This window comes from Stegostoma tigrinum, chromosome 2 (genome assembly GCF_030684315.1).
Source record: "Stegostoma tigrinum isolate sSteTig4 chromosome 2, sSteTig4.hap1, whole genome shotgun sequence".
NCBI lineage: Eukaryota > Metazoa > Chordata > Chondrichthyes > Orectolobiformes > Stegostomatidae > Stegostoma > Stegostoma tigrinum.
The window spans coordinates 103,833,548-103,848,720 of NC_081355.1; the positions used below are offsets into that span (position 1 = coordinate 103,833,548).

At 42.2% G+C, this 15,173-nt stretch overlaps 1 protein-coding gene across 3 annotated transcripts in view; it reads left to right on the forward strand.

Annotated features, from left to right (window-relative positions):
- Positions 1-15,173, forward strand: part of LOC125467209 (inactive phospholipase C-like protein 2) — a 289,707-nt gene that overhangs the window by 223,982 nt on the left and 50,552 nt on the right. For 2 of the 3 annotated variants that reach the window (XM_059638241.1, XM_048562742.2), the window contains exon 5: positions 1,728-1,837. In XM_059638241.1, coding sequence (XP_059494224.1) covers positions 1,728-1,837 — 110 coding nt within the window. Of the gene's footprint in view, positions 1-1,727; positions 1,838-13,152; positions 13,257-15,173 lie in introns of those variants that run through there. The other variant, XM_059638247.1, reaches the window with a different exon arrangement.

Below are 15,173 nucleotides of genomic sequence, written 5' to 3' on the forward strand. Positions count from 1 at the left end.
AAAAGCTATTGTAAGATTTCTACAAGCCAGGATATTTCTTATCATTTAAATGGATGTGGGTGACATTGACGATTCCACCATTGTTGCCTATCCCTAATTGCTCTTAAACTAAGCATTTCCTTAGGCAGTGAAGAGTGAACCACATTGCTGTGGGTCTGGAGTCAAATGTAAGCCAGACAGGTAAGGATGGCAGTAAGGATTTTGTGAACTATATTGGATTCTATAGCAATTAATGATAATTGTCATTGTTACCATACTGATACTACTTTTCAATTCTAGACTTATTACTTATATTTAAATTCCTCCAGCTGCCTTTGTGGGATTTGAACCAGTGAATCCAGATAATAAGCCAGAGTCTCTGGATTACTAGTCGAATGACATTACTGCTGTGCAATGGTCTCCCTAAATTGTCATCAACAATGTTCGCATAGCTCTGATGGATAAATTCAACAGCTTCATCAAACACAGAGTTTAAAACCTTTCAGGGACCCAACACAACAAAAAGCATGCAGAGAAATGATTCAACAAAATCTTTGCCTCACGTATCCTGCTTCCAAAGAAACATTTGCCACAAATTTCAATTTCGTGGAATTTGTTTTATTAGCACCATGCCCGCCATTCTTGCTCCTTGTTAATTACTGCTTGATTTCTGCTGGTTGTTGCTAAGTTTGGAGAACTCTATAGAGGTTTCTAGTACCTGTTCCCACCATAATGCACATCTCCTTTAGAGGTGAGGCTGGCTTTAAGTGGTGCATGATGAGCAACCACAATGCAAAGAATTCCTTAAGATGGAGAGTGACACAGTTGATTCTGAGACTAGGGTCCTGAATCTATGTAGTGGAAATTACATTGGAATGAAGTGTGAGTTTCAGGGGCATTACTTAGAGGATTGATGTCAGAGAGGCAATGAGTGAATATAGGATCATAGAAGATAGGAGCTGAAGTCGGTCATTTGACCCCTGAAGCCTCTTCCGCCAATCAATATGATCATGGCTAATTATTAAGCTCAATTTCTCATCCTCCTCCTGCCTCCCCCATGTTCTTTGATCTCTTCTGTCACAAGAGTTATAGCTGCCTCTTTCTGTGGTAGTGAATTTCACATACACCGCTCTCCAGGTGAAGAAATATCTCCTCACCTCAGTCTTAAAATATTTGCCCCCTATCCTTAGCCCTACCTCTGGTCTCCCCCACATTGGGAACTTCCATCCTGAAGCTAACCTGTCTAGTGCTGTTAGAATTTTATAGGTTTCTAAGCAAGTTCACCCTCCCGTGAATACAATCCTAATTGTCTCAATCTCTCCTCATACGTCAGCCCTGCCATTCCAAGAATTGATTTTGTAGATGTTCACTGCACTCACTGGAGAGCAGGCTGAATGGCCTACTCCTGCATCAATTTTCCATGTTCCTGTGTGTGGGCCAACTTTAAGCCGTGCTAACCTCACACAAATTTCAGTCCCCTTTTGAAGCTTACAGTCATCCTAGAACTTTTTACTTCAGGAATGTGGACTACTATTGTTAAAATTAGTAGACAGCATGATGCTTGCGTTGGAAGGAACAGCATAAATTAATCATGCATCACAATCCCGCTTTCTCATTCCTTGCTTTTATATAATTAACCTGCCTCCAAACAAAATTGATCTGTACGACTCAATTATTTAGTTTCATCAAGTAACTGATGCCTAGTAACTGTCTTATGCTTAAGATTAATAAATACTTCTTGCTTCCAGCAATGGAATTCCACGAAAATCTGAACAATATTGGAGTCAAAGAAGGCCTGAAAGGAAGAAAACTGCATAAGGCTGTTGAGAATTTTACTTGGAACATCACTATTCTTAAGGTAATTAATTACTAAGAATATTGTCAATATAAGACGTACCTGATCAGCAATAAAATTTTCATTTGACAGGCACATCAAGGTATAAAATGTGTTCATAAACTAATACAGTTTTTAAACATAGAATCATAGGTCATGGCACAAAGGAGGCCATTCAGTTTGTCATGTTTGTGTTAGTTTTCTGCAGGTATAGCCCTGCATATTTTTCTTTGTCAGATAATGATCATAATCCCCTTCTGAAAGTCTCAATTGAATCTATCCCTGCCATTCTTTCAGACATTGCATTTCAGCTCCTAACTACTTATTACGCAATTAAGATTTAGCTCATTAAGTCATTTCTTTTGCCACTTACCATTGATATGTGATCTTGATCTTTAGTTGTGTTCCTTCCACCAATAAGAACAGTTTCTCCCTAACTACTTTCTCCAGACCCCTCATTGTTTTGAATAACCCTGTTAAATCTCCTTTGAACCTTTCCTTCAAGAGGAATAGTCAACTTCTCATATCTATTTCACAACTGAAGTCCCCGAAACCTTTCTTACAAATCATCTCTGCACTCTGAATAATGTCTCACATCCTTTTTAAATTGTGAGCACAGACCACATTTGTAGTATTGTGTGCAGTTTTGGGCCCTATATCTCAGGAAGGAAGTACTGGCCCTGGAGCAGGTTCAGAGGAGATTCACAAAAATGGTTCTGGGAATGAGAAGCTTAACATATGAGGAACGTTTGAGGCCTCTGGGACTATACTCATTGGAATTTAGAAGGATGAGGAGGGTCTAATTGAAACGTATAGAATACTGAATGGCCTGGACAGAGTGGATGTTGGGAAAATGCTTCCCTTGGTAGGAGAGACTGGGACCCAAGGGTACAGCCTTAGAGTAAAGGGAAGATCTTTTAGAACAGAGATAAGGAGAAACTTCTTCAGCTAGACAGTGGTGAATCTATCTAATTCACTGCCACAGAAGGCTGTGGAGGCCTGGTCATTGAGTACACTTAAGACTGAAATAGATAGGTTCTTGATTATCAAGGGGATCAAGGGTTACGGGGAGAAAGTGGGAGAATGGGTTTGAGGAACTTGTCAGTTATGGTTGAATAGCGGAGCAGACTCAGTGGGCCAAATGGCCTAATTTCTGCTCCTACATCTTATGGTCTTATGGATGCAGCATTCCATTGAAGGCCAAACTAGTGTTTTATACAGGTTTAACATAGCTTTCCTGCCTTTGTATTCTGAGCTTCTACTTTAAAAACCCAGGATAATATGTGCTTTATTAACCACTCTCTCAAGCTTTCCTGCCTCTTTCAATAATTTTTGCATGTCTACACTCATGTGTCTCTGCTCATATATCCTCTTTAGAATCATACCTTTTATTTTATGTTGTTTCTGTGTTCATCTTCCAAAAATGAATAGCTTCGTACACTTCTACATTAAATTTAATTTTCCAGTTCTCTACCCATTCCATCAACCTAAGTCCCCTTGAAGTTCTGCATTATCCATCACACATTTCACAAATGTCCAAGGTTTGTGTTGCCTTCAAATTTTAAAACTGTGCCCTGTACACCAAGGGCTTGGTCATTAATATATCAGGAAGTTTAAGTATCCTAACACTGAATTCCTATGTAACTCCACTATAACATTGCTCTAGTCTGAACATAGGAGTGACAAAATACAAGACTTCTTTTTAGGCTAATTAGTGGTGTATTTGTATAAAAAGATCTTTAAAACCATAGATTACCTCCAGCATAAATCCACCAGCAAGATGCCAGAGATGGGAAACTATTTATGGGAAGGCAAAGTGAATACTGGAACCATTTCCAATGAAAGCACATCAAGAAGTGATTCATCAGAGCCTTTCAAAATGATGAAGGGTTTTGACAGATTGAATAGGGAAAGATTGAAGAGTTGTTGACAAGGAAGTATCAATGTAAAATTATCACTAGGTAGGTGAGAAGAGATGATAGGAGAAAAGTATTTGCACAGAGGCACGACAGAACAGAGTTTTATCTGCTGTAAGGATTGGGTTGAGGTCGATAACATTCCAACTGTTAGATATTTGAAGCATATTTGCAGATATAAGGTTATAGAGATTGAAGCTGGGAATGAATTCTGATTTGCTTTAGCAAAAAGTCAATGCAAAAACAACAAGCTAAGTGGCCTCCTGTATTGTAAATGTCAATTGCTCTCAATGTTCATGACTTTAATGATGATAAGATACCCCTTTTACAGAACATTTGCAGTTAAAACAAACCACAAGCTTCTACTAAAACAAAACATGTTAGCATTATGATGAATGATCTCAAGAAACCTTAAAGATTAAAATTTTCCATTCAAAATCCCTTTACATTTATTTAGGCCTGTAGAACACAGAGAGTTTAAAATAGCAATGAAAGGAGAATGATAGTTATTGACCAGATCTGTTGGAACTGAATTTTAGAAAAGTAGCCCCAGACCAGAGAGTTAAAAGCTGCTGCTGCTTGCTTATTTCAGAGGTCACACTAAATTTATTTTCTATTGTCATTTAGCATAATAGAACTACAAGCCTGTAATTACAGTGAAAACATTTAATGGTACTTGTAGAAACATTGCATTTCGTAAAGGATCTCAGAGATTAAAACAACTAAACATAACAATGTGAAGAAAAACGATTCATATTTGAAGTTCTCAACACCTCATCTTCACTGTGGACGTCCAGTCCCTATATACTTGCATTCCTCATGCAGATGGCCTAAAGGCCCTCCGCTTCTTCCTCTCCCACAGGTTCAACCAGTCCCCCTCCATCAACACCCTTATCCGCTTAGCCGAACTCGACCTCACCCTTAACAACTTCTCCTTCAACACCTCCCACTTCCTACAGGCAAAAGGGGTGGCCGTGTGTACCCGCATGGGCCCAAGCTCTGCCTGCCTCTTTGTAGGTTACATAGAACAGTCCCTCTTCCGTGGCTACACTGGCCCCATCCCCCACCTCTTCTTCCGTTACATTGATGACTGTATCAGCGCCGTCTCATGTTCCCACGAGGAGCTTGAACAGTTCATCCACTTCACTAACGCCTTCCACCCCAACCTTAAGTTCACCTGGACCATCTCTGATACCTCTCTCCCCTTCCTGGACCTCTCTGTCTCCATCTCCGGTGACCGCCTAGAAACTGAAATCTATTTCAAGTCCACCGACTCCCACAGCTGCCTAGAATATACCTCCTCTCACCCACCTTCCTGCAAGAATGCCATCCCCTATTCCCAATTCCTTCACCCCTGCCGCATCTGCTCCCAAGATGAGGCATTCCACTCCTGACATCCCAGGCATGCTTGTTTGTCAAGGACCGCAATTTCTCCTCCACAGTGGTTGAAAACACCCTCGACCGCATCTCTTGCATTTCCTGCACCTCAGCCCTCACATCCCCTCCCTGCAGTAACAACAAAGACAGAATAGCCCTTGTCCTCACTTATCAACCCATGAACCTCTGGATTCAATGCATCATTCTCTGCCACTTCTGCCACCTGCAAACTGACCCCAAAACCAAGGATGTATTTCCCTCCCCACCCTTATCTGCCTTTCGGAGGGACCACTCTCTCCATGACTCCCTTAACTGCTCCACACTCCCCACTAGCCCCACCACCCCGGCACTTTTCCCTGCACCTGCAGGAAGTGCTACACCTGCCCCTACACCTCCCCCCTCACCTTCATCCCAGGCCCCAAGAAAATGTTTCACATGAAACAGATGTTCACCTGCACATCTGCTAGTGTGGTATATTGTATCTGCTGATGCCAATGTGGCCTTCTCTACATCGGGGAAACCAAGCAGATGCTCGGAGAACACTGTGCAACACCTACGCTTGGTTCGTGACAAACGACAACATCTCACAGTCGCGGTTAAGATAACAAAGTGTGAAGCTGGATGAACACAGCAGGCCAAGCAGCATCTCAGGAGCACAAAAGCTGACATTTTGGGCCTAGATCCTTCATCTGATGAAGGGTCTAGGCCCGAAACGTCAGCTTTTGTGCTCCCGAGATGCTGCTTGGCCTGCTGTGTTCATCCAGCCTCACACTTTGTTATCTTGGATTCTCCAGCATCTGCAGTTCCCATTATCTCTCACCTCACAGTCGCGAACCACTTCAGCTGCCCCTCCCACTCCATGGACAACATGTCCATCCTGGGCCTCTTCCAGTGCCACAATGATGCCACCCGAAGGCTGAAGGAACAGCACCTCATCTTCCATTTGGGAACCCTGCAGCCCAATGATCTCAATGTGGACTTCACAAGCTTCAAAATCTCCCCACCCCCAACCTCATTCCCAAAACAAGTCCGTCTCATCCCCGCCTCCTTGACCTGTCTGTCTTTTCTCCCACCTCTCCATCCTCCCACCTCACTGACCAACCCCCACTCCCACCTCCTAGCCTCATTCCCGCCCCCTTGACCTATCTGTCTTCTCTCCACCTATCTGCTCTTCTTTCCACCTTCTATCATTGCCTCCCCATCTCTCTTTATTTATTTCAGCGCTCCCTTGCCTTCCCCATTTCTGAAGGAGGGTCCAGGCCTGAAACATCACCTTTCCTGCTCCTCTGATGCTGCCTGCCCTGCCGTATTCATCCAGCTCTACACCTTGTTGTCTTATTTCATATCTGATAGCATTTGGAGATTTCCATACAATTATATTGTCCTTGAGAGAAAAATGAAAGTAATTTGTGACCTAGGAAATGCATTGTTTTCTTTTGTAGCCTGGCTTAATGTAGGTTGCCTGAGGGATATTCCAGCATATCTCTTGTGATGAATGCACAATGATCCACAGGTTTGAATCATGTCTTTTCCTCAAGTGAAAACTGCATCCATTGTTAATGATAATTGCCGTCATAAGGCCAAAGATTTTAATTTCTTTTGTATCAATCATTAGTTAGATTATTTTAAAATTAATCTTTATTTTTACTTTCATTAACTATATTTAGAGACGAGCATTTTTTTAACATTCAGATTTTTGCTTTCTTCTGAAAGGTGCTAGTATGTGATTCCAGGGATACTGCAGTACCTTAGCAAGAGCCATATTTTTAATGAATGAACTCAAATAATGTTAGTAAGCTATCTGACTTTGGAGTACATGATAATGTAGCCCAAAGTATTCACACTGTATACCAAAATGGTACAGTATTCTAAATAGAGTCACTAGGCAAGAATGAAAAATCTGATTTTTTCTTTTCTCCCTATCTCAGAGAATTCACACCACTGCCTCTGCTGCCTCAACTGAAATCATCCAACTCAGCACAGACTAAGGCCCAGGTTTTTGCCACAACAGAGAGCATCTCTGTTGTAGCAAAAATGCCAAAAGAACTCAGGAATTCTAAATCCTGTCCCAAACCTGGAATTTCTCATTTTTATCAAGTTGGGGGGGGTGATATGGTGCGTGGTCCGTACTTGCGCATGCGCGCACACTTACAGACATGAGACAGCTGGCTATTTAAATGATCGATTGCCTTCAATGAAATCGGATTGTGGGATGCCTGGAGTGTGGATTTGTTTTGGTTTATTATTATCATATATACTGAGATAGATTGAAAAGTATTGTATTGTGTGCTAACCAAACAACTCGTACCTTCCATAAGTATATCAAGGTGGTAGAACAGAATTCAGAGTATAGTGTTAGAGATACTGAGAAGATACAGAGAAAGAAGGACTCAAATATATGAGAGGCCCGTTCATAAGTCTGATAACAGCGAGGATGAAGCTGTTCTTAAATCTGTTGGTACCTTGTTTTCAAACTTTTGTATCTTCTGCCCAATGGGATTGGGTGGAAGACAGTATTACCAGAGTAGGATGTGGCTTGGGGGCAGGTGGGAGGTCTTTGATTATGTTGGTTACTTTTCCAAGGCAGTGGAAAGTGTTGAAGGAGTCAGTGGAAGGAAGGCAGTTTTGTGCGATGGACTGGGCTGCATTCACAACTTTCTGTAATATCTTGCAGTCTTGGGAAGAGCAGTTGCCACATCATGCTGTGATGTATTCGAATAGGATGATTTCTGTGAGGTATCTATAAAAATTGGTAAGCGTCATTGTTCCTTAGCCCTCTGAGGAAGCAGAGAAATTGTTGTGCTTTGTTAAACGTAGTGTCAACATGGATCTACCAGGACAGATCATTGGTGATATTTATTCCCAGGAAGCACTCGCCCACTTCCATGTCAGCACCATTGATACAGACAGGGGATGTGTCCTCCACACAGCTTCGTGAAGTCGATAACCAGTACCTTCATTTTGCAGACGTTGAGGGAGAGATTGTTGTCTTTACACCGTGACACTAAGCTATCTATCTTCTTTCTGCACTCATTGTTTGAGATCCAACCCACTATGATGGTATCATCAGCAAATTTGTAAAAGGAGTTAGAACTGAAATTGGCCACACAGTCGTGGGTGTATTAGGAGTAGAGCCAGGGGCTGAGTACGCGGCCTTGTGGGGCACCAGTGATGAGGATTATTTTGGAGGAGTTGTTGTCACATTATAGTGGAGGAGGTCAAATCCATCATGTGGATTTTAGACCAAGCAAGTGCAGGTTTGTTCTCAGTACAATTCATTTGGATTGGGAGGGCTGCTTTTGGAAGGGTAAAGTTCTCCTTTGGGTCAGTTCCAGCGTCATCATTGGATGAGGTAGGGCATCTTTTTGGGGAGGTAAGGTATCCTTCAAAGGGGCTCAGGCACCCGCTGGGAAAGTTAACGCAACATTTGGGATTATGAAAAGGAGGCATGATTGTGCATAAAATGAGCACAAAACCATTTTTATTATTTGTTCATGGGATTTGGGAATCACTTGCTAGATCAGATTTGTGACTTGGCAGAGAGCTTTCAGTTGATGGTGTTGTCGTGCATCCAAGGACCTCACCGTTCTAGGTGGTAGAGGTTGCAGATTTAGAATGTGTTTTTCACAGAGCCTTGTGAGTTAATGCATAATACCTTGAGGAAGGTAGACACTGCTGCCACCCTAGTGCCAATTAAACACATTGCTTTATCCTAGGTGGAGTTGAGCTTTTCATGCAGGAACTGCACCATCCTAGCAAGTAGAGTATTCAATCACACTCCTCACTTGCACCTTCTAGATGGTGGACGGGCTTTAGAGTACAGGAGGTGAATTTCAGCCTGCAGAATTCCTGGCCTCTGACCTGCTCTTGTAGCCACAGATTTATGTCTGGCTTAATTCAGTTTCTAGACAATGGAAATGCTGAGCTTGTTGGTAGTTGAGGATTCAGCAATGGTAACAACAGTGAATGTCAAGCAGCAATTGTTAGGTTATTTTTTATTGGAAATGGTCATTACTTGGCACTTGTGTGGCACAAATGTTACACACCATTTAGCAGCCCATGCCTGGATGTTGCCCAGCTCTTGCTACGCATGGGCACAGGCAGCCTCAGTATCTGAGCAGTCGCAAATTATGCTGAACACTATGCGGTCATCACTGAATATCCCCACTTCTGATCTCATGATGAAAGCAGCTGAAGATCGTAATACCACTAAACTGAAGAACACCTGGAGTGATAACCTGTGGCTGAGATTATTGACTTTTAACAAATACAGCTGTCTTCCTTTGTGTTAGGTACGACTCCAATCAGTGAAAGGTTTTACCCTGATTCTCTGACTCCAAGTTTTACTCAGGCTTCTTGATGCCACATTCAGCCAAATGCTGCTTTGATGTCCAGGACAATCTCTGTTTCTCACCTCACCTCTGGAGTTCAGCTTCCTCTTCTATGTTTGAACCAAAGCTGAAACGACAGCAGATGGATCCCAAACTGTCGGACCCCAAACTGAGTGTCAGTGAGGTGATAAAACAGGAAGAAAAACAGAAGTTGCTGGAAATGCTCAGCAGCAACTGTGAAGGAAAAAGCATCAGAGTTAATGTTTCGGGTCCAGTGACTCTTCCTCAGAACAGGAAGGGTTCATCAGTGAGATGATTGTCACAAAGCAAATGTCACTTAATCAGAGATAGTAGGAACTGCAGATGCTGGAGAATCTGAGATAACAATATGTAGAGCAGGATGAACACAGCAGGCCAAGCTGCATCAGAGGAGCAGGAAAGCTGATGTTTTGGGCCTAGACCCTTCTTCAGAAATGGGGGAGGGGGAGGAGATTCTGAAATAAATAGGGAGAGAGGGGGAGATGGATAGAAGATGGATAAAGGAGAGATAGGTGGAGAGGAGACAGACAGGTCAAAGAGGTGGGGCTCAGCCAGTAAAGATGAATGTAGTTGGGGAGTTAGGGAAGGGATATGTCGGTCCAGGGAGGACGGACAGGTCAAGGAGGCGGGATGAAGTTAGTGGGTAGAAGATGGCGGTGGGGCTTGAGGTGGGAGGAATGTCACTTAATCACTTAATCACACAGTTGATAATCCCTTCAATCACATTGCTGACGAGGAGGATGATGATTGGGACTGCACAGATAGGGTTGACGGTCAGAATCTTTTTCCCAGAGTTGAAAAGTCTAATATTATAGGGCATGCATTTAAAGCGAGAGGGGAAAAGTTCAAAGGAGATGTGAGGGGCAGGTTTTTTTACACAGAGTATGGAACATGCTGCCAGGGATGGTGGTGGAAGCAGATACAACAGGGGTGTTTAAGAGACTTTTAGATAAGTACATGAACATGCAAGGAATGGAGGAGTATGGACCAAAAACAGGCAGAAGGGGTTAGTTTAATTTTACATCATGAAGGCTCCTTAAGGGCCTGTTCCTGTGGTGTACAGTTCTATGTTCTATGAGAAAGGCTAATGGGTGGGAGCTATGTGTTGGCACTAATTTAGGATAAGATCTAAAAAGGAAGATGGGGATGACTGGGGGTAAATAGGATAATGAGATGATAATAGCTTAGAACAAGGGTGAGAGGGACCATGGGAGGGTACAGGGCATTAGGTGGCATGGGTTGGCTTAGAGCAATGTGAAGAATGAAGGGCGAGAGCAAAAGGAATGATTTGTGTTTTAATCTTTATTTCTGAATTGTCACCACAGTGCCAGAGTCCCCATGCAGGCTGCTGCCCAACCCATTATAAACACCCATTTTACATTTTACTGGGTGCTTATTTTCTACAAGTTATCTTCTGGGACATTTTCCAATTTTTTTTTAATTAATCTGACTCATGCAATACATTTGTTAGAAAATAGAATTTTTGTTTTCATGGTCATATGTCTAGTATATTTTGTCTATTTTCCTGTCAGTCTTCACTTTTCTATGCCTGCTTAGCCTGACATCCCTATAATTGAAAAGGAAGGTGCATATTCCTGTTCAACATGTTCAGCAGCCAAAACATATTTCTGCCATTCCAGCCAACCAGAAGTAAATTTTGAGAAATCTCATTACTCAAAAGTATGATGTTCTGGTTCATTGAGAAATCTGATGTTAACTTGCAATGTATGGTGGTTAACAGTTGCCAAGATGCCAAGCAATTTGTCAGCTTGAGATCAGAACATTGTTCTTTATTTAGAATGAACACCAGCATGTACAAATGTAATACAAATTATGTCATTCATTGACCCTGAAAGACACAGAAGTGTTCGGAACTAATCCAGCTACTGATTTCTAAAGTCAGAGTCACTGAGTTCCACAGCACAGAAAAAGGCTGTTCAGCCCATCCTGTCTGTGCTGGTCAAAAGCAACCAGCTAACTGTTCTATTCCCGTTTTCCCGCCGTTAGCCCGTGTCCTTGTGTACATTAGCATCGCAAGTGTATATATCTGAATACTTCTTAAATGTAATGAGGGTTTCTGCCTCTAGCACCCTACATGCAGTGAGTTCCAGATTCCCACCACCCTCTAGTGAAAAAGCTTTTCCTCACATGTCCTCTAAACCTTCTGCCCCGACCTTAAATCTAGGCCCCATGGTCGTGGATCCCTCCAGCAAAGGCAAAGGATTCTTCCTATCAGTGTCCCCCATAATTCATACATTTCAATCATGATTCCTCTCAATTTCCTGTGCTTCAAGGAAGACAATCCCAGTCTGTCCAATCTCTCTTCGTAACTGAAACTCTTGACCCCAGGCAACATCCTGATAAATCTCCTCTGCACCCTCTCCAGTGATATCACATCTTTCAATAAGGCATAGCAGCAGAAGTAGACCATTCATCCCATCGAGTCTGCTCTGCCATTCAATGAGATCATGGTTAATCTGATTATCTTCGACTCTACCTTCCTGCCTTTTCCCCATAACTCCCGATTCCCTTACTGAAGAAAAATCTGTCTGTTGCAGATTTATATCCTGGATGATCCCGCCTTGATAACCCTCTGTGATAAAGCACTCCACACATTGACTACCTTCTGAGAGAAGACATTCCTCCTCATCTTTATCTTAAATATGTGATCCCCTATTCTGAGATTATTCATTCCTCTAGGCTGACCTTTACCCACTTCTTTGTGTGTCCAACTGCTTTTCTCTCTCTCTAAGCACTAAATGTTTACCCTCTCCCTCCCCCCCCCCAACCCCATCTTGTGCATAAATACCAACCTTCTCCAAGCTACCATCAGTTGTGAAGAATGTTTCTGGACCCAAAACATTAACTCTGATTTCTCTCCGCAGACCTGCTGAGTTTTTCCTGCAATTTCTGTTGTTATTACTATTTACTGACTACCTGCTTAACTCTGCAACTTTCCCATAGATGTTCAATTTGTGTTGTTTTGTTGGTACCTCATCCTTTTTTTGTGTGTGTTTGTGCTTTTAAATCATGAAGTTAAAAATTGGATGCACAGAATTACTGACTGCACTGATCCATTTTTCCAGTGCAGTGTACTAAACATATTCACGTGAGTAGAAATCCATACATGTTATTTTCTATTGTTCCTCTGCCTTCATAGGTATGATTTTTATAACAGCAGACCACACAGCTTGTCATAATATCACATAAAATGGAACATGTAGTTGTAGGTTTCAGTATAGATCTTTCAGGTTTGCTGTTCCCAATATAATTTGTATCTGCTTGTATATTTCAGTGTCTTTCACACCAAATTGAGATGGATAATCTTTGACAATTTAGGTTTAAAGTGAGAGGGGAAAGATTTAAAAAGGACTTGAGGGGTGACTCTTTCACGTAGAGTGGTGCATATATAGGAATGGGCTGCCAGAAGAAGTGGTGGAAGCAGGTACACTTACAATATTTAAAAGGCATCCAGATGGATATATGAATAGGAAGGATTCAAAGCGGTATGCGGAAAATGCTGGCAAATGAGACCAGGTCACATTGGAATGCCTGGTAGCGTGGACAAGTTGGACCAAAGTGTCTGTTTCCAAGTTCTATAACTCTATGACTCTACTTGGCCTAAATGATATTTCAGAGTAAAATCTTTCACTTCATTTCTTGTTTTTTTTCTCAGGACTGAGAACAATAAAATTGTATCCAGCCACTGTAGACACCCTGCACAAATCTACGATGGATAGAAAATACAAATTTTGTATTCACAGGATGCAAACTTTACACCATTTGTAAAATCCATGTTGTTGCCTTGTTTCCAGCCTGCCCACACTGATAGTGGAGGCTGGAACCTCAAGCTTTTGTAGGAGTAAAGACAGTGGAGTGCCCTAGTTAAGTTGCACCCTCAGAGCGCCAACATGGATACAACGTGTTCTGAGGAAATGTCACTGAACCTAAAACGTTAACTCAGTTTTCTCTTTCACAGATGCTGCCATACCTGCTGAGCTTTTCCAGCAGCTTTGTTTTTGTTCCTGGATACAACGTGACTGCCTTCTGTAACTATTCTATGAATTATAAGATAACAAGGTGTAGAGCTGGATGAACACAGCAGGCCAAGCAGCATCAGAGGAGCAGGAAAGCTGACGTTTCGGGTCTAGACACTTCTTCAGAAATGGAGAAGGGGAAGGGGATTCTGAAATAAACAGGGAGAAAGGGAGAGGTAGATAGAAGATGGATAGAGGAGAAGATAGGTGGAGAGAAGACAGACAGGTCAAAAAGAGGCGGGGATGGAGCCAGTAATCGTCAGTGTAGGTGGGGAGTTGAGGAGGACGGACAGGTCAAGGAGGTAGGACCCCTTTACTGAGGACTGACTGCTCGCCCTCAGCAAGGGGGGATGGTGAAGACCCGGCAGGCCTGGGTGCTCCTGTCTCCTCTGGAGCTGCTTGTTATCTCAGATTCTCCAGCATCAGCAGTTCTCACTATTTCTATGAATTTTAACATATTTTCCCCTAGTCAATTAGCTGATTTGGTCAACTTATAATACTAACATGATAATTATAGCTGTGACCCATTTTGATTCACGGGTCCAAAAAACCTTAGACACTGCACAATATTCAAACCCGCCCCACCCCAAAATTACTACTTAAATGATGCAAAAGCTTATGTTTTCATATTCTGAGCAGTGATCACTCTGACATCCATTAAAAGATTAACTTTATCATTTGTACAAATGAACTACTTCTGATTTTTATATTATTGTCCATTCAACTTTCTCTATGTCATATAAATCTGGTGTCTGCATATGATTTCCTCAGGAACACCAGCTGTCTAAACTAAAAAGCCCATCTTTCTCAAGGTCACCACAATTTAAAAACCAAAAGAACTGCAGATGCTGTAAATCAGGAACAAAAACAAAGTTGCTGGAAAAGCTCAGCAGGTCTGGCAGCATCTGTGGAGGAGAAAACAGAGTTAATGTTTCGGGTCCAGTGACCCTTCCTGAGAACTGATGGTGGCTGGGAAAACATCAGTTTATATGCAGAAAATATGGAGGTGGGTGGGTTAGGGAGTAAACAATAGGATAGAGCCCAAAGAAAGAGAAAGACAGTTGGACAGACAGAGGAGTTGCTAACGATCAGGCTGGGAGGGTGAATAATTGTTAATGGGGACTGTTAGTGACTAACAACAGGAAGTTTGTTACCACATAGCCTGCCACTACACATTAGTCATTAACAGTCCCCATTAACAGCTACTCACCCTCCCAGCCTGATCGTTAGCAACTCCTTTGTCAGTCCTACTGTCTTTCTCTCTCTTTGGGCTCTATCCTATCGTTTACTCCCCACCCCATCCACCTCCCTATTTTCTGCATATAAGCTGACATTTTCCCAGCCACCATCAGTTCTGAGGAAGGGCCACCGGACCCGAAACGTTAACTCTGTTTCCTCCTCCTCATGTATTTAAACCTGTAGCCCAAGAGATAAGTCCTTCTTTGCACAGAATCAAATACTTGAATTGTTTTCTTGCTTCCTGACCAGAATTAAATGCAATTCATGATATTTGTTTAATAATTTCTGATTGATATTAAACTAATTTGGGTACTTAGATTGAAATTCTATTAGCTTTGTTAGTCTGTGCTGTTTGGAAATGTTACAAGTTGAATCCACTTACCTATGTCTCTTTCAACTTTGTCCAAACCTATTTCAGTGC